This window comes from Trichomonas vaginalis (assembly GCF_026262505.1).
Source record: "Trichomonas vaginalis G3 chromosome Unknown ctg_128, whole genome shotgun sequence".
In the NCBI taxonomy this organism is placed as follows: domain Eukaryota; phylum Parabasalia; order Trichomonadida; family Trichomonadidae; genus Trichomonas; species Trichomonas vaginalis.
This window is the reverse complement of record NW_026529215.1, coordinates 201,982-221,656: the sequence shown is the minus strand read 5'-3', so window position 1 is coordinate 221,656 and position 19,675 is coordinate 201,982. Positions and strand designations below refer to the sequence as shown.

The 19,675-nt window shown below is 32.1% G+C and overlaps 2 protein-coding genes and 1 pseudogene across 3 annotated transcripts, besides 2 other annotated features; 1 reads left to right on the top strand and 2 right to left on the bottom strand.

Annotated features, from left to right (window-relative positions):
• Positions 1 to 4,338: 4,338 nt before the first annotated feature.
• On the top strand, positions 4,339 to 5,049 carry TVAGG3_1078470 (uncharacterized protein; the record flags this gene model as incomplete). Its single annotated transcript, XM_051256588.1, has 1 exon — positions 4,339 to 5,049. The coding sequence occupies one exon, from the start codon at positions 4,339 to 4,341 to the stop codon at positions 5,047 to 5,049; it is 711 nt and encodes a 236-aa protein (XP_051076218.1).
• A 4,142-nt stretch (positions 5,050 to 9,191) lies between these two features.
• Positions 9,192 to 9,229: a mobile genetic element.
• Positions 9,230 to 10,977: 1,748 nt separating this feature from the next.
• Positions 10,978 to 17,101: a mobile genetic element.
• On the bottom strand, positions 12,102 to 12,380 carry TVAGG3_1078450 (annotated as a pseudogene). Its single transcript has one exon. A coding segment is annotated over exon 1 (279 nt).
• Positions 17,102 to 18,417: 1,316 nt separating the features above from the next.
• On the bottom strand, positions 18,418 to 19,419 carry TVAGG3_1078430 (uncharacterized protein; the record flags this gene model as incomplete). The annotated part of the gene is made up of 1 exon (XM_001309379.1): positions 18,418 to 19,419. One exon carries the CDS (start codon positions 19,417 to 19,419, stop codon positions 18,418 to 18,420), a length of 1,002 nt encoding a protein of 333 aa, XP_001309380.1.
• Between the last annotated feature and the right edge of the window lie 256 nt (positions 19,420 to 19,675).

Here is a 19,675-nt window from a genome sequence, read left to right as displayed (position 1 = left end):
TTAAATAGAATTAGAAATTTTAATGAAGAATTAAATGAATTTTGTTTAATGGTTAATAATATAAATCGTAATTTTAATTGTAATATGAAACTTCCTCACACCTCAAGAGATGCGAAGAACTTTTGACAGGCAAAGTGCAATATTGATAGGTGATTGCACTTTGCCTGTCACATACATCTCGACAGAGGCAACATTCGATATGAAAGTTTCCTCTGTCGAGAAACTTCCTCACACCTCAAGAGATGCGAAGAACTTTTGACAGGCAAAGTGCAATATTGATAGGTGATTGCACTTTGCCTGTCACATACATCTCGACAGAGGCAACATTCGATATGAAAGTTTCCTCTGTCGAGAAACTTCCTCACACCTCAAGAGATGCGAAGAACTTTTGACAGGCAAAGTGCAATATTGATAGGTGATTGCACTTTGCCTGTCACATACATCTCGACAGAGGCAACATTCGATATGAAAGTTTCCTCTGTCGAGAAACTTCCTCACCCTCAAGAGATGCGAAGAACTTTTGACAGGCAAAGTGCAATATTGATAGGTGATTGCACTTTGCCTGTCACATACATCTCGACAGAGGCAACATTCGATATGAAAGTTTCCTCTGTCGAGAAACTTCCTCACACCTCAAGAGATGCGAAGAACTTTTGACAGGCAAAGTGCAATATTGATAGGTGATTGCACTTTGCCTGTCACATACATCTCGACAGAGGCAACATTCGATATGAAAGTTCCTCTGTCGAGAAACTTCCTCACACCTCAAGAGATGCGAAGAACTTTTGACAGGCAAAGTGCAATATTGATAGGTGATTGCACTTTGCCTGTCACATACATCTCGACAGAGGCAACATTCGATATGAAAGTTTCCTCTGTCGAGAAACTTCCTCACACCTCAAGAGATGCGAAGAACTTTTGACAGGCAAAGTGCAATATTGATAGGTGATTGCACTTTGCCTGTCACATACATCTCGACAGAGGCAACATTCGATATGAAAGTTTCCTCTGTCGAGAAACTTCCTCACACCTCAAGAGATGCGAAGAACTTTTGACAGGCAAAGTGCAATATTGATAGGTGATTGCACTTTGCCTGTCACATACATCTCGACAGAGGCAACATTCGATATGAAAGTTTCCTCTGTCGAGAAACTTCCTCACACCTCAAGAGATGCGAGGAACTTTTGACAGGCAAAGTGCAATATTGATAGGTGATTGCACTTTGCCTGTCACATACATCTCGACAGAGGCAACATTCGATATGAAAGTTTCCTCTGTCGAGAAACTTCCTCACACCTCAAGAGATGCGAAGAACTTTTGACAGGCAAAGTGCAATATTGATAGGTGATTGCACTTTGCCTGTCACATACATCTCGACAGAGGCAACATTCGATATGAAAGTTTCCTCTGTCGAGAAACTTCCTCACACCTCAAGAGATGCGAAGAACTTTTGACAGGCAAAGTGCAATATTGATAGGTGATTGCACTTTGCCTGTCACATACATCTCGACAGAGGCAACATTCGATATGAAAGTTTCCTCTGTCGAGAAACTTCCTCACACCTCAAGAGATGCGAGGAACTTTTGACAGGCAAAGTGCAATATTGATAGGTGATTGCACTTTGCCTGTCACATACATCTCGACAGAGGCAACATTCGATATGAAAGTTTCCTCTGTCGAGAAACTTCCTCACACCTCAAGAGATGCGAAGAACTTTTGACAGGCAAGTGCAATATTGATAGGTGATTGCACTTTGCCTGTCACATACATCTCGACAGAGGCAACATTCGATATGAAAGTTTCCTCTGTCGAGAAACTTCCTCACACCTCAAGAGATGCGAAGAACTTTTGACAGGCAAAGTGCAATATTGATAGGTGATTGCACTTTGCCTGTCACATACATCTCGACAGAGGCAACATTCGATATGAAAGTTTCCTCTGTCGAGAAACTTCCTCACACCTCAAGAGATGCGAAGAACTTTTGACAGGCAAAGTGCAATATTGATAGGTGATTGCACTTTGCCTCTCCAAACTCTCAAATATGCTTCTCACCATACATCAAACGGCAAATTTCTCCTTAAATTTCTCTTTATTTGAAAGGTTTTCAACAAAGCTATACTTAAAAATCTGTGCTTGTTATATCTGATCATTTGTGTGTTAGGGGAGGTAAATTTCTTCCACTAGAGCAAATTTTTTCCGAAGTTTCTCATTCGATGAGAAACCTCGGAACAACTCTTCAATAGTGTAATGAATTTGTGGTATTTGTCCTGCAAACAGCGAGAGAACTTGTCTGTAATTCGTTTATGATGAAGTTATCTGGATGTCTCTCAGATGAGGAAGGAAGTCCAGAAAACTTCACCATAAGTTAATACTTGTGTATTTCTATGACTCTCTTCACGTCAGAGAATGTAAATTTACTCGAATAGGGCAAAGTTCTGCTCAAGTTTCTCATTTGATGAGAAACTCGGAAGAACTTTGCCCTAAGGTAATGTATATGTGATTGTTGGCCCACAGAGAAACAAGGAATCTGTTTGTATTTCGTTTATGGTGAAGTTCTCGGATGTTCTCTCAAATTATATGGAAAATCAAGAGAACTTCACCATAATTTGTTGTAGTTGTGATTCTCTGGCTCTTTGCCGGCCAGAAAACTAGAAAATAGTTTATAGTGGGAGTATGCTCGATGAATACTATAAACGTTATTTTTTGTTTTCCTATGGGAAAATAGTTTTGATTTTTATACTATCGTATGCTTTGTTATTGCATGAATTGTCTATTTTCTTAATAAAAACTCATTTTTCCGTGTGGTTCTGAATCAATGCATTCCAAAAAAGCGTTTTCCGCTTTGAAACGTGAAAACACACATTGCATGAAGAATAAGAGAAGATTTTCTATCTTTCAATTTTTTAGACTTTTTGAGTAGTATATGAGTGCGGGTTATGTGACTTTTTTTGTAAACGTAAGAATTCATACAATTATTGAACGATTTTGTATCATTTTTTTTAACATATGAAGTAAAAAATGTATGATTCTTACGGTTTTTATTCTTACGTTTTGAATAAATCAAGATTTAAAAATTGACTTCTTACGTAAAATTAAAACTAAGTTAAATTTATTTTTTTATTTAATGATAAATGAAGTAAAACAACTAATTCATTGAAATCTTTAAAGTTCACTAATTCAGATTAGAAATATTTTAGAAAATTTTGGAGACGGTTCTTATCCAACATATATGCAGAATGTGAAAGAGTTTTCCAGATTGTTGAATGAATTTAAATATAACGGACCAATTACTAAAAAGCTATAATGAGATATTTATATCCCAAAAAAGTTGAAAAACAGGAGAATATTCCTCTTTATGGTCCAGAGGACCTGGGCTCAGAGAGTCTTGAAACACCTCCTGAATATTTTGAAGAAAAAATTAAACAAGATGAATATTATAACGATGAGATTGAGAAATTGGAACAATTAAGAAATGAAATAGATGAAAAAATTATGGAATTGAGAAATGCTGAGAATGAAGTAGAGGGTTTAATGAATATCCCAGCTTCAGAATCAGAAGTTCAGAAATCTCATGAAGAAAGATATAAAAATTACTTTTTGGAATCTACTAAAAATTTATTAGATGGTGATATTGACGAAACACTTTCAGAAGAAGGCACAAAATTTATTCATAAACATAAGTTACAATTTATTGACGATGGAGATTATCCATGTATATTACTTTCACCTCCTCTTGATTCTGAAAATTCAAAAAAGCACTGAAAAAATGTAACATATGCAACAAATACGATTAAGAAAGAAGATCATGATATTTACACAAATTATTATTTAAATAAATGCACAGGTGTTGATAAAGTTTTTGATTTATTAGATAAAATATCAAAAGAAACCATTGGTACATATAAAATTTTATGCGATTGTGGTTTCATTATTGAAAGATACCAATAATGTTTCATATGAAAGAACAGCACCGAAGGAAGATGAAGTGGAAAGGTCTATACCATTCGTTATTAAGAACATAAAAGATATGAAAACTTATAAACATTATATTTATTCATTTATTTCAGAAAAAATGGAAGCAACCCATAAAACATCTTCTCATCATTTTATAGCTATTCATACATTCCTTTTCAAAGTTGTGAAATTAAATAAGACAGGAATTAGATTTAATGTATCAGGGTACGCATTCTTGAGTAAATTAAAATGTATTCGTCACGTCGCAGATGATAAAAATTTATGTGTTCTTAATTCATTTTATGGACTTTAGCCCTGGACTCTCTGAGTCTCGGACTTTAAAAAAATAAACTTTATTTTTATTTATTTTTTATTCTTACATAAATGAATGATAATCAAATAAGAGCCGAAGGTAGAAGGTTATTTAAACGCTTCTATAACATTCCTGATGGTGTTAATCCTAAAACTCGTAGAAGTTATTTAAATGAAGCCATAGATGCATATGAAGGATTTGACATTTCATCAGAAAGTGAGAGGTTAGCAAGAATGTTAAATGTTAATATTGATTTCTATTATTGTGATCCTCAACCAGAAGACGTAGACATTAACAAGGTAGACTTTCCATTAGTGGAATCAATAATGATAGATCCAGAATTTGAAACAGTAAATATTTTATTAACACAGAGTCCATGTGGAAAACTTCACGCTGACAGAATTACAGACGTTGAAGCACTCACAGGATATAAAGTTTGCCCCTTTTGCAAAGAAGAAGTATATTCTATCCGTGATGATCCAGAAAGGAAAAACCAAAGAAGATTTTTAAAGCATTGTGAGAAATGTAAAGAAAATAATGGGAGATTAATTCAAGACGTTCAATTGCAAAAGACCCAACAACCATATGCACCACATATTATGAAACAGAAGATATATCAGTGGTTATTAGCACATAATTTGCAGGGATATTATAAACCAACAAGATATTATATTACTTTTGACTTCGAAACATTAGAGACTAAAGAAGAACTTCAACTTTCTGAATGTGCAACTTTGAACGCTTACTTAAAACCATTCATGGTATCATCAACGGTTAATTAAATGATAAAACATATACGAGGAATTTTTGCTTAACATCAAGTGATTCGTTCATCTCTGATTGGATTGAATTTTTATTTTCAACCTGTTCATTAGTTGCTAAATCAAATATTGAACAATATGAAGAATTAATGAATACATTAAATGAGAAACAAAAGGAAGCAATGAAAGAACTTCTAGATGAGAATTCAATAAAGTGAATATCATAGGTTTTAATTCGGGAAAGTTTGATTTAAATTTAATTCTTCGTGATTTAAACACTGTAAAATGGAAAATAAAATCAATGCTGGGTTCATCTTCTCAATTTAAGCAAATCATTGTAAAGAAAACAAACGTTCCAATATGAATTAAGATTTATTGACATCAGAAATTATATAGCGGGTGGAACATTAGACCAATTCACTCAAGATTTCGGAAACAATAAATCACGTGTTAAATCCTTTTTCCTATCAATTCATCACATGGGAGAATTACGAAGAAGAATTATATAAAGAGGAACCATTCACGAAAGATTCATTTATTCAGCATTAACCCAAGAAACTATATCAGATAGTGATTATCAAATATATCTCAATGATGCTAAAAACTTTAAGAATAGATTAGAATATTTTATTCATTATTGCAATAAAGACGTTGAAATTATGATTGACCAATTGATAAAATTATTGAAGAAACATTTGTTTATAAAATTGACATGCTTCATAATCTTTCTTTATCATCGAATGCATCAATGATTCGTTACGCGTTAGCATATAAGAACTTCAATCCTAATGAAACATATCCAGAAGAAGAAAATGTGGAATCAAGTTTTGAATTAACGAAAAAGTATTGGAAATAATAAAATTGAATCATATAAGAAACAAGATGAAAAAGCAGAAAGGGATACTAAAAATAATGTTTCAATGGATGACTATCAATACTATCACGATTTAATCCTTTCATCTAAATGCAAAATGTGTGGTAAAGCGTTTACATATGCTAATAAACCAACATTGGATAGAATCGATAATGAAAAACCACATACCAAAGAAAATTGTCAGTTAATGTGTTGTTATTGCAATGTCGTAAAATCAAATAAAGATGAAGATGTTCAACGTTTAAGAATCAATTTAAGAAATTATGCATTAAAAAATAATTTACCAATGACTTTAGATTCAGTTGAAGCTTATCACATTCTCCGTAATGGAATTACTGGTGGTCTATCAAATGTTCAACATCGTGTTAATCTTAAAGGAATCACGCACATTAATAAACTTTCATATAATCCAGAAACTAAAACTGTATCAAATGAGGACACCACCAACATTATGACTCATTTCGTTGGAGTTGACTTTAATTCATTATATCCTTCATCATTTTCATCTAATCCTCATGATTTCATTCAATATACTGACCATAAAATGTATATGCCGGGAAGATTGAATGGTGTTATCATTTGTGATACAGCAACAAAGAAAGCAAAAGCACTGGGATAATTAGAAAGAAAAATACTTTATTCGTGGCTGAAGTAAAGGGTCACATTGATGAAAAATACATTAATGATTACATAAACTTTTACCAATAATAAGAAACTTAGATATTATCACAGATGAAAAAACAATTGGCAGTTTTATGTATAATTACATGAAATCAAACAATCTACCAGTTGACCAGAAACAGAGAAAATTAACTCAGTTAGCATCAACACACAACCAATATCAACCATTTTCTTCTTATTATCTTTGGTATCTAATAGACAGATTTCATTTTATCATTGATGATATTCAATCAATTTTAACATTTACGAAAAACACTTGCTTTAATGAATTTGCGAACGAATTTATGAACGAAAAACAAAAGGCTGAATTAGAAGGAAATAAAGGAAAAAGTTTATTTTGCAAGATTTCACTTAATGGATCATATGGTTACGATGCAATGAATACACAAAATTACGCAAAGACTAAAATAATGAATGCACAGAAGGCACGCGTTGCATGTATGTCAAATAAGTTTAAAAACATAAGAGAAATAGGTGAAGACGTATCAAGTGATGCTTAAAGATAGATTTTATAGATGTGATACATGTTTACAAGAGGCATTCTTCACTTTAGATAACGCAAAATACTGGTATTTGGTTTCATTTATGATTTTATGTATAAATGCATGAATGTTAATCGTTTTCATTTCATTGAAGGTGATACTGATTCATCTTATTGGCAATCGCTGGCGACCCAAATCTCCTAACACTCAAGCATTTCAAGCAATTGTTACTGATAAACAATTTATATATAAAACATTTACAAATTCGCACCTTTTGATTTCTTTGTTTTAATGAGAAATTTAAACCTAAATTAAAGAATAAAGCTGAAGAAAAGCACATGAGAAGAAGTATTGGTTTAGCAATTGAGAAACAAGGTGATAACATGGTTGCTTTATGTCCTAAGTGTATACATCATTCAACGGTTCAATTGATGGAAGTGATTTTAAAAAGATTGCACACAAAATGAAAGGTGTTAGTTTACGACAAAATAAACAATTAACACCTAAAAATTATTGGATATAATAAATGATAAAGTTATTTTCGATGGTCAGAATATTAATTTACAACTTAAAAACAGGTCAATGACTCGCTTAACAATTGGTAAGACTGCATTAACAGGAGCACACACTAAGGCTGTATGTTGTGAAAATGGATGTTGTATGCCATTTATTTAATAAAATGCACAGAAGAGACAAAAGGAACCGTTAATGATGGCTTTGATTCTTGATCAAAGAGGTGGGCACCCTTAAAACATTGATTTTATTTTTATATAAATGAATAACACAGATTTAAAAAATTTAATTGCTGATTTAGTACTTAATCAAAAATTTCTTAGTTATTATGAATTAAAATCATATCTCCAAAAATATAATAATAATATAACGGGTGATGATATGGAATATTATTATCCATATTATAAAAATGAAATTTTGAAATATCATGATAGAATAATTTCTGAAATTAAAGACAAAATTAAAAATAATGAATATACAAAGGGAAAAACTAAATCACAACTTAAACAGTTGAAAGATTTCAAAAAAATAAAGTATTAACAGAAGAAGATATTGATGAATTATATAAATTATATAATCCTGAGCCACAAAAACAAAGGAACAAAACACCCAGGTCCTTCAGACTATAAATGATGCACAAGCCTTAATTTATGATTCATTAGTTAAACCATATTCAGCCCGACTTTTAAATGAAGATCATACTTTGGAATTCATCCTTCAACATAAACTCGAAGCGGGAAAGTATATCAAACCTTTATATACAGCATATTTAAAACAAATGAATAAAATACATCCAGAATTAATGAAGGAGGATTGAATTCCAAAATCAAAGCAGATAAATTAAACCACTTGCAACACCAAAAACTCCAACGACAGTACCGCCTCCTCCTTCAGTTAATCCTTCATCATTCACTTTATTATATCCATTTCAAACATTAAAGAAGCAAAAAGATTTTAAAAAGTGTTTCAAGATTTAAATAAACCAATTGACCCAAAAATTCAACATTAAAGGAAAAATTTAGTCGCCCCTCATTTCACCATATCCATATTCATACGAAATTGATCATTTAGAATATTCAAAAGGAAACGTTACTTATTTATTTGCCATTAACATTAACACTAGATATTTATATTGCATTCCAGTGAAAGGAAAACAAAACAGAACAGGAAACAAGAAGAGCTATTCAATACTTACTAGATCATGAAAGAGTAGATAATATAAGGGGTGAAATATGAAATTTCCCGATTTTATCGATTCCAAAGAGCTAATCAAATTTGTCGCTGGATTTGCATTTTGCAGATTAAAATTTTTACGTCAATCCATTAAGGTTATAACACACTTAATTCAGAAACAAGAATTATTTTTAGAATTCAACGATAGTGATGATTTTATTAAAGCATTTGTTCAGTCTGTTAATCAATATTTACATAATGATACAACTAATATATACTCACCATATTTCTCATCTTATCCACCACTGGATCACTCTTTTTATGATAATTTAATCAACGATTCATTAGATGTACCAAAATATAAGGGATATAATATCACTTTTATCGGAGAAGAAAAAAACATTCAATTAAAATAAACGAAATTGTAATTCTATTTGAAGTGTTGTAAACAGAAATTCATCAAAAGTGACACCTCAGAAAAGTTAAAATATTGAATTTTTGGAACTTTTGATAGAGCACGTTTTTAAATATTAATTAAAGTAAATGTATATTTTGTAAAGATTCTTTTTAATAAAAAAATAAAATTTTGAAGAAGAACACAAAATCTTCTGAAAAATAATATCACATAAACTCATATTATTTTCTAATATATAACTATTTTATATAAAAATCAAATTCAATGATCTTAAAAGCGAAGGATAAACCTCAAAATTTACGAATATAATGAGTGGGAATATAATGCTTATCTATCATAAAACCATATGAAATATCAATTTTTGCTTTACGCCTAATTTTTGACGACAATTAGCAAAAAATGTTAAATGTTAACACTCAGTCCATTTGAATATGAAAAATAAAATTGACTTTGATTAAATGTTTTTATTTATCATGCAATTCTTCTTGCGACCAAAGATTTGAATAAAACTTCAAAAAATAAGATAGCTTAAAAAATAATATACGGTAGTGTTTACTAATAGATGAATAGTATATAAATTCTATTAAAATGGATTTGATCAAAAAAAATATATAAAATATTGATCATAAATAAAATTGTTTAGTAGTCATTTAAAATGATGTAATTATTCAAATTTTGCTAAGACCCATTCGTCTTTGATATATAACTCCCATTTTTGCATTTCTGGCTCGTACCAAAATTTTGAAACTTCGAATAATTCGTTAGGAGTGTAATTACTATTCGTTTTTGGATTAATATCGAGAGATAAATGTGGTGTATTGTTGTATTTTTCAATGAACTGCTGAACTGAGTCCTTGATTTGTTGAATATCATCCAACTTGTCTGGCAAAAACTTTTCTAAGCTTGGCCACAGGCGCTCCACCTTGCCGTTCTGTCTTGGCATATACGGCAAGGTGTGCTTCCAAACTATTCCGTTTTCCTGGCATAAACCTGGCTGAATTCACCGCGGTTTTCACCGCCGTTATCGGTCCAATGCAGTAAGGAATAAACTCCTCTAAAAGTTTTCTTAAAACCTTCGCTGCTGAGTTGGAAGACTTGTTTTTCAATAATTTAGTTTTGAGAACTTTACGTGTCATATCATCCAATATGGCAAAAAATGGAAAAGAAACATTACCGTGAAGGTAACGAATATCGCAGTGCCATATCAAATTCTTTGATATGGCACGATATTTGGTAGGTGGATCTGCTGGTTTGTAATCTCTTTTTGAAGATAAACCTGATTCCATCATAATTTTTTCCACTTGATGATGCTTATTTTTTGTAAATTGTCAAAAATTTGATCTTTTGTCAAATCTTCTATATTTTCAAATTCTTTTGCAATTTTTTCTTTTTCTTTCTCACAATCGGGATTTTGAGCAATATTTTTGAAACCTTTTCATCAATAAATAAGTTTTTGAAATTCCTCCTTTATATTGTGAAACACAAGAATTAATTAATTGTTTTTGCTCAAATGTTGGTGGATTTGGTTTTCTGCCGCGACTAACTTTTGGTAATTCGATTTCTTGAAGTTGAAATGCTCTTCTTATTGTATTTTCGGCAACATTCAATTTAATTTTACCATTTTCCAATTCAACTTCCTTTCCCACACTTTTGTAAGATTCACCTTCTTCTATTCTTCTTTTAGCTTCAAATAGCCATTCTCTGCTTATAGATTTGGCAGTAGTCATAAAAGGGGTCCTTCTTTTGTGATAAGATTCAAATTTGAATGTGGATGATAAATAAAAATCAAAAATAATTGTTATAATTTAAATGAGAAGTAGTTAGTATACATAAGATCGTGTACTGGGCACTGCGCGCCTCCTACACAATTAGTGTTTTGACACTTTACAAAACCGTTAACGTATATTTTACAACACAAACACAACACCAACTTAACCTTAAATATTTAATAAAGCCGCCAACCACTTCACCTCACTACGTTTCAAACACTTCACTAATGTAAAAAAAAAACGTTCTCACTTACAAAAGTATTGCAACTCCTCCCATTGCTGTGCTTCACATAACAGCTCATAATCTTCTGCCACTTTCTTCTTCATATAGGTCAAAGTCACTGTCAAAAATAATGTTAGTAAGTTTTGACAAAGCTAATGAAACACTTACCGTTTGTATCTATTGCTTTATAAACTTCCATTTTATTTTTTTCATAAACGCTCAAACTAACTTTACCCTTTCTCCCTCGTATCTGATAGAATGTATTTTCACGAGGAACGAAGAACAAATTCTTGAACTCATGACCGTTGTAGTTTGTTATCTCAATAGTTTTCGTCATTAATAAATAAAATAAAAAATAAACTTAAAAATTAATGATATCACCACCCTCACACGTATGAAAACATAGCACAAAAATAAATTTAGGTGAAGTGGTGAGATCTCACCTCTTTTTTCACTCTTTTTTCACCCTGTTGAATTCATTGCTTTATTACTTCTCTCTTTCTCCAACTCTTCTAGCTTCTTCTTAAGTTCAGCAATGTTGTCCTCATGAAGTTTAATCTTTCTCAAAATTCCTTCTTTATCTAATGGTTGCTTTATCTTTCTAAACTGAACTCTACCATCCTTCATAGTATGAATGTAAAAACCTTCTGGAAAGTTCCTGATTTAATGTATTCTACCAAAAACTTTTGTTTCATTGCTTCAGTGACTTTATTTGTCATTTCAATCAAATAAAAATTTTAATATTAAATAAAAATAACGTTATTTTTCAGTAAGGAAACGCAGGAGTTTTACGATTTATTTGTGGGTAGGTTCTGGTTTAAATGTTGGAGTCGGTTTAGGAGTTGACTTTTGAACAGGAGTTTGTACTTCCATAGGTTCAGGAGTCATTGAAGGTTTTGCTTGTGAAGGCGTTGGTTTTGCGAAGGTGTGGAGTTTGTTTAACTTCAGCTACTTCAGTATTATTTACAACATTTGCTTTATTTCTTTTCAACATCATAACTGCTCCTGCTGTAGCTAGCAAACCTAGTGGGAGACCATATCTTATATAAGGACTTGACCAAATGCTATTTTTGACAGGAGCTGGTGGAACACCTAACCTTGGTGAGACTGCTCTTTGCCATTGTGCAGCTCGTAAGAAATATTCAATAGGTGCTCCATAATCGTTTGGTAAAGTTTGTTTCATAGATGGTGAAGGTTCACGAGAGCTTGATGAAGAACTCATTTATAAGCTTTAAAATAAACGTTCATCCTTTATTCCTCACTGTCGTCGTTGCTAAGTTATAGTCTCAATCTTATTATTGGGATCCATGACGCACTGATTGCAAAGCAACAATCCCTCATAAATCCAATAAGTGGCTTTGGTACATTTTCATTGCTAGTTCAATAGGTCCTTTAACAGACAATTTGTATGTTATTGGAGCAGTAGATGTTTGACCTTGCTGGAAGCAAAAGTCCACTTCTGTTGGAAAACCACATAAGAAATGTGTGTTGTATAGCTATCCCATTTATGTTCCACACTACCATCATCCACCAATGACCTCATAACATCTTCATTAAATCCTATCATATCATTGTTTGTATTGCAAGCGTTCGCAACCATTTCATAAAATACAGGTCCATATGATTTTTCGGTTCTGCAGGCATATTTCCATAAGCTCCCATGGAAAGCTGAAGATATTTAAACTTAGGGTTCTCAAAATTAACATAATAGTTGTCTTTCTTTCTAAATAGTGCCCAAATACTTTTAACATTAATAGCGTATAAGCTGCTGTAAATGTTGCACTTGAACTATCTGTATTCTTTGAGAATGACCGTCCATAGGAATCCAATCCATAACTTTAACAGGAAAACATAAAGCCTCGTTTGTATAATGTTCTACAAGTTCTGTATAAATGTTAGGGTCTAAAGAGAATGACTTTGGATGAATGAAACATTCATTAAAATCCATCTTTGTTCGAAATAGTTGCTGGTTTACAGTTGTAATAGTAACTGTTCCACTAGCTTCTACTTGCCTTCGTTATCATAGTGAATGGTTCATTCCATGGAACAAATTTATTTGTCGGTGGATTTGAATCTGAAGCAAATGCAACTTTAAGAGTTGGATTGAAAGCAATGATATATTTACAGATATAGATGTGCATTGTAAGCGTCGCTACTGAACTTTACTTTAAGCTGATGTTTCCGCAAATGCGAATAAATCTAGCTTCTAATGGAAGAATCTTCTTAACAGGAATTCTTAAACGAAGCTTAAAATCAAATGATTTTCCTGCTGTAATTGGACCACTAACAATTTGTCCTGTTCTGCATGTTCCCGAATGACTCCATACATCTTCATGTCGAGTCTTTGAGAGAAAACATCTACTTTCTTTATTTGTTCGGTAGTTTGTGAGTTTGAAGTTATATATGCTTCTTCTCTTGCGTTGTCTTGAGAATATACGATACGACCATTTGCAAGGATTTGATATCCAGCAACTGCATAGAAAGCGTCATCGAAACCAATCCAAAATCCTGGTGGGTTTGTTTTATTGAACCTGAACCAATTTCTTTATCTACAATAAATTGACCTTCCATTTTATACGTAATGAATGTATTGTAAAGGTCCAACATATTTTCACCAGGAGGTGAGAGATTGAATGTTACCCATGTGTTATCTTTAGCAGTTCCAGGTTGTGATGGAATCTTTGCGTCAGAATATTTTCTATTAGTGTCACCAATTTGAACTGCATTGTCTATGATATCGAAATATGAGCGAATCTGATGAATATGCTCTGCTGGAGTAAATTCGTTTTAACTGTTCGTTCTGCATGTTTTCATTCGATAAAAATATCTATTTACTTCATTATTCTCACTCTTCTTCTTGGCATTCGTGGTGGAAGTTGTTTCTTGACATTTTCAATGAACTGTACATTCTCTTTTGTCTCAACTTCTTTCACTGGTGGGTCAGGGTTCTTTGACTCGGTTTGTTTTCAATGAAATTCACAAACTTTGCAATAAGCTCTTGGTTCGTTATTGAAAGTACATCTGGCTTCTTTTCTTCTTGTTCTATTGACTTTTCAGTTTGAAAAGAAGGTTTTTATTATGGGCTTCACCCCTGCCATCACCTTAATGTTGTCGCTTCTGCATTCGCTAATGGAACCTTTCTTTTTTCTACATATATTTACCATCTTTACTCTGACTTACGTAATAGAAAGGATGTTGTATTCCTCTTGCGTCATTTAATATAATAGACTCTCGCTCTGATTTTGACAAGCTCATTTTACATCGGTTTAAGTTTTAATTTTGTTTTTTATCTGCAGTCAAATGACTCAACAAACCCTACGGACAAGACCCAAGGGGTCATAGATGTTGAAGCATTGAAGAAAGAATTCGGGAGCAAATTTTATCCGAACTGAAGGAACAAAAACAAGAACAAAAGCCAGAGAGACCAAAGAGAAAACTTAGTGAAAAACAACTGCTGCATTAGCTGCTGGAAGACAAAGAACCCACGTTTGCTGCGAAGAAAGCTAGAGAAGAAGCTGAAGCAAAAGCTAAAGAAGCTGAAGCAAAGAAAGAGTAAATGGTTTATTTTTATCCGAATTAAATGTATAGACAAATACCTTTATCTGTTGCGTTCAGTAGTGAAAACCCTGACGTCAAAATAAAGGGAACAGAGTAACGTTTAAGTTTCCAACAGACTGGATTGTGAACATAAATGAAGGAAGTACATTGGCATAACATATGTATATAACACGTGCTTTCAGAAAGGTTGACTTTATACTTCAAGTCGAGATAGAAAATGACGAACAGTCTTTAAGCGCCCAAAACATTCACATATACAAATACTTTAAAGACGATACACATGTTGCAATGTATGATTCATTTAATAGATTTCAAAAAAGTTAACATTGAAGTACAAACTTTACAGCCTTTACGTGATTTCTTGCACAAACTGAAAGAAGAAGGTAGATAGAAATTAATAGCTTTCATTATGAATTTAATGAAAATGAAGATGGAACATGACTGTCATTTTGTATTCTCACCATTCAATGAAGTGCTAAAGAGAAAAAAATCCATTACGTATAAGATTTCAAATCTCTGAACCAAGTGATGATTTCAAGAATGTTTTCAATTATGATGCAATGCTTCCGAGGAAAAATGAATTTTCCAAATAGATTTCAGGATTTGGATAGAAAGCAAGCTATATTATATTCAAACTTAAGTAAGGGAGTTGAAAATGAGTTCATTGGTCATACAAAGAACTTCACCACTTCCTAACCCTAAATACTATAAATTAACTGGCTTCAATCGTGAGTTTTGGATAGACATGTTCTCCACTCATGACCATAAAGCCCGTGTTTTACCTCCAGACCATAAGGACTGTCTCTACATTGAAGCACAACTCTTAAACTCTACCATCGCAGTATTGTAAAATCTCACGCTTGTTTATTTTTTCTAAATTTTTATTTGAGTGAAAGGCATGGAAGGTGAAGGACATTGGCAAACACTCGAACATGACAATGGACTATGAAATCTTTTCAGAGTACCCTTATCCAATTAGACGTATAAGCAATAAAAGAGTTGTTAGTGAGTTTGACCAAGGAGATGGTTATATTTGTGTAAATTTAAAACAACACAAGCTGATGAAACATAGAATAGTTGCAGAAACTTTCATTCCGAAACCCTGAAGGGGACTTCGTGAAGTAGACCATATAAAGCAGAGACAGAGGAGACTTTCATATCTCGAACTTAAGAATGGACGACAAGAAGAGAAAACATGAGAAATATTTCTGGTTCAAAATGGCTATTTTTGGTTTGACATTGTTGACTCTCTTCCTGAAGACGCTGTTGAAATTATACAAATACTCATATCACACAGTTAGAGAAACTACTACTATGTCCCAAGTTGAAGATGTCTTTTATTATTTCATGGAACTCAATACAGACGAATGAATGTCTTAAGACAGTATAACAAAGATTATATAAACATTACAGATGTAGAAGGAAGAAGATACAAAGCTGTTCTATTGCAAAGTTTAAGAGAGAACAATGGTTATACATAAATGACAAAAAATATGACCTCATTATTTTTATCACGAATGACCTCATATGCTGACAAAATAAATGACCTCAGAACTTCAACTTACGAATAAAGCTTGTTTTAGTCTTTATTGAAGAAGTAAACTTTTCAGCAAAGCAAGGACTAGAAGACTTACATAAGTCAAATCCAATTCTCGTTGACCATCATGAAGTGCTTTGTAAAGTTTCATTAAACTGAACTCAGAGGCTTTGTCATATGTTTCCAACAGGTATGTGAATGTTCTTATCTTCATTGAATAGCAATTGTATAGATTCAGGAAAACATTCATTGCTGTTTTAAAGGCAAGGACGTCTTGTTTGCACCTTTTGCAACGTGCATGAATGCAACTTCATTTTAAATCATTCGTGATAAGTTCTATGTAAGTCTCTTTCCACCAAAATATGACTGTTAGTGCTAAACTTGTTTTCACCAGGTGTTATTTTCTGCAAGTCAGAATGAAATTGACCAGGTTCCTTTCCTATAAGTTCGCGACCGTAATCTCTTCTTAAACTTCTGCTGCAAAGCTTTGTATGTCTTCATTGAAAAATATGCATTGGCTTCACAGTCCTGGTAAAATATTTATAGTCCCATATCTTCAGCAGTACGAACATACTTCACACAATTATTCTTCTTCGACATTGATAGAATATTTACACCAAGTGGCAAAAGTTAAAGTGTCTGCAAATGCTTTTTCGTTAGCTTGAAAATAGTTTTATTCTTGAAACCCATCCAAACCTTCGAACTTCACTATATGGTTGAGTTTATGTGGCATTATCTTATAGCATCTTTTGCTCATTTACTATTGGTATTTTTGACTCAATAGGAGGATAGAATATAGTTTTGCCATAAATACTGTTCAGACATTTGAGCTTTATATTTTCTTGCAAAGAAATTCCTCTCTTACAGTGGGATTGCTGCTCTAAGTCCTAGGTTCGAGACACATTGGCTTCATTTTTCTCTTTTTTATTGACGTAAACTATTCAATTTTTGTGTTCTCCATTCAAATTTCAGAATTTTTTTTGCAGATTTCACGCTACATTCGAAGTTACCTTTTGTAACAACCACCACTGCCTACGAAAGACGAAAGTGTGTCACGATTTCACCCGGAAATCCGACGGTTGTTTAAGAGTAAGCACTTTTGGCACCTACTCTTTGAATAAAAAGTGTGTTGTTTATCCATACATTATGACTGCCTAGAATATTTAATAGACCTGAGGATATGCATTTATTATTTGTGAAATTAAAATGATTTAAGAAAACCGAACCTTTTTGTAAAGTTAGTGTTGTTTTACTATCTGCTGTTTGATCTGCATTCTGAAATACACTGGAAAATAAAACGTGGTTTTTACTTTGATCCGAATTTTTACATTCAAAATAAGCTGCAGTACCATCTTTATTCGTTCCGAACATATTAGATTTTAATATACAGCTTTTAGAAAATACTATACTATTCCCGTTGAAGAAAATTGAGCCCCCTTGGTTATTATCAGAAGATGAACATTCATTTATTGTCGTCGATTCAATTAATAGTATAGGAAAATCTTGGTATGATATATAGACAGCTCGGCTATTTAATCCTGAAAACATTGACTGAGAAACATAATAATTTTGCCCATCAGTTTTCGAAAACAACTGATCACGATTCGTTACTTCCTGATATGTATCTCCATTACTGTAATAATCAGTCCATTCACAGTTCAGTCTGAAAAAAGGAAAGATATTCTTAAATAAATTCATGAATGTACCTTGTTTTTTTTACGATTTTTTGAAAGAAAATTGACAAATTTTTATAAAAAAATTTCCCCGTGAAAATCGAAATTCATGATATAATAGTATCATAGACTCAATTTTATTTTATGAAATAACCGCAAAAAATTTTATAAATTAAAGAATTCTGAATAATGATAACAAAGAAAAGTGAATCAAATTAGAGTATACTCTAAAACCGCTTTTACAATCCGAATTAATTCAATGAAAACAGTTCGGTTAAGAATTAATGTTTTTGCATGTTTTAATCATTTAGATGACTTTTATTAAATAATATAAACTCTTACTTTTGAGATTAATGTGAAATTCCAGGCTTGTATCATAATACTAAAACATGATATTTTATTTGAGTACTAATAAAACAAAATTTTCAATTATTCATCGAGTTCTCTCAATTTGATTTCAGAACCTACTAAAATTTTTTTATATTTCAAGATTAGCTCATCGAACTATAACCAAGAAGGGCTACTAATCCGACATGATGTTTTCCACTTCTATCATCAAACGTGTTATCAGCCTTTTTATTCACATAAAAAGCACATTTATTTTCAACTGGTAATTCAACAGTTGGAGTCGGATCGGGACAAGCAAATTTGGCGGTTCCAACAGAGATAATTCCATTTGCTGCAATACCTGCACATATATATCCATCTCCAAAATAAACGTTTCCAGTTGAAACTATCACATTTGCATGAGTTTCATCCATTACTACATAATTTAATAAATAAAACTCAGGACTAGGTAATGAAAACATAAGTTTGTCACCATCATCTGCTGCACATACATTATCTTTAAGTAAAAATTCATAAAATCCTACATTTTCGAGAACACCAGCAATTCCTTCATCGTTATTTTCTATAATGTTTGTATTGTTTATCCATGCGCTATCGTTACCTATCATGGTGATTAGACCAGAGGATATGCATTTATTTTCTGTGAAATTTAAATAATTAAAGAGAATAGAGCCCTTTTGCAAAATAAGTGTTGATCCGCTGTTGTCTGTTTGATCTGCGTTCTGAAACACATTTGAAAGTAAAATATTGTTTTTGCTTTGACTTGAATTTTTACATTCAGTATAAGCCGCAGTTCCATCTTTATTCGTACCAAACATATTAGATTTTAACAAACAACATTTAGATAATATGAAACTATTACCATCGAAGAAAATAGAACCTCCTTTGTTGTTATCTGAGGATGAGCAATCAATTATTGATGCAGATTCAACCAAAATCAGTGGTCCATCTTTGTATGATATGTAGATCGCTCTATTATGTAATTTTGAAAAAGTTGACTGAGTAATATAAAAATTAAGATCAATTGTTTTTGAAAACAATTGATTTGGACTTTTTACTTTGATATATGAATTTGCAGTGCTGAAATAATCATCCCATTGGTAGTTCATTCTGGAAAACGCAAGCATGATCGTGACGGAAATCATAAGATTAAAATAATAAAACTGATTTTTTTTGAGAGAAAATTGGTTTAATTTATCGAAAATGAAATAACTTAAATTTATCAAATTAAATAATTTATGTAACCAAAAACTCGATAGTAAAATAAAAAATTCGAAAGGTGATTATTTTATAGTCAAATTCATTTATTTTTGATGCTTCTCTCAAAAAATAAAAAATCTTTTTGTTAAATCAACATACTTTCAAAAGAATAGTAAACTTACCGGAATTGTCATATTTTTA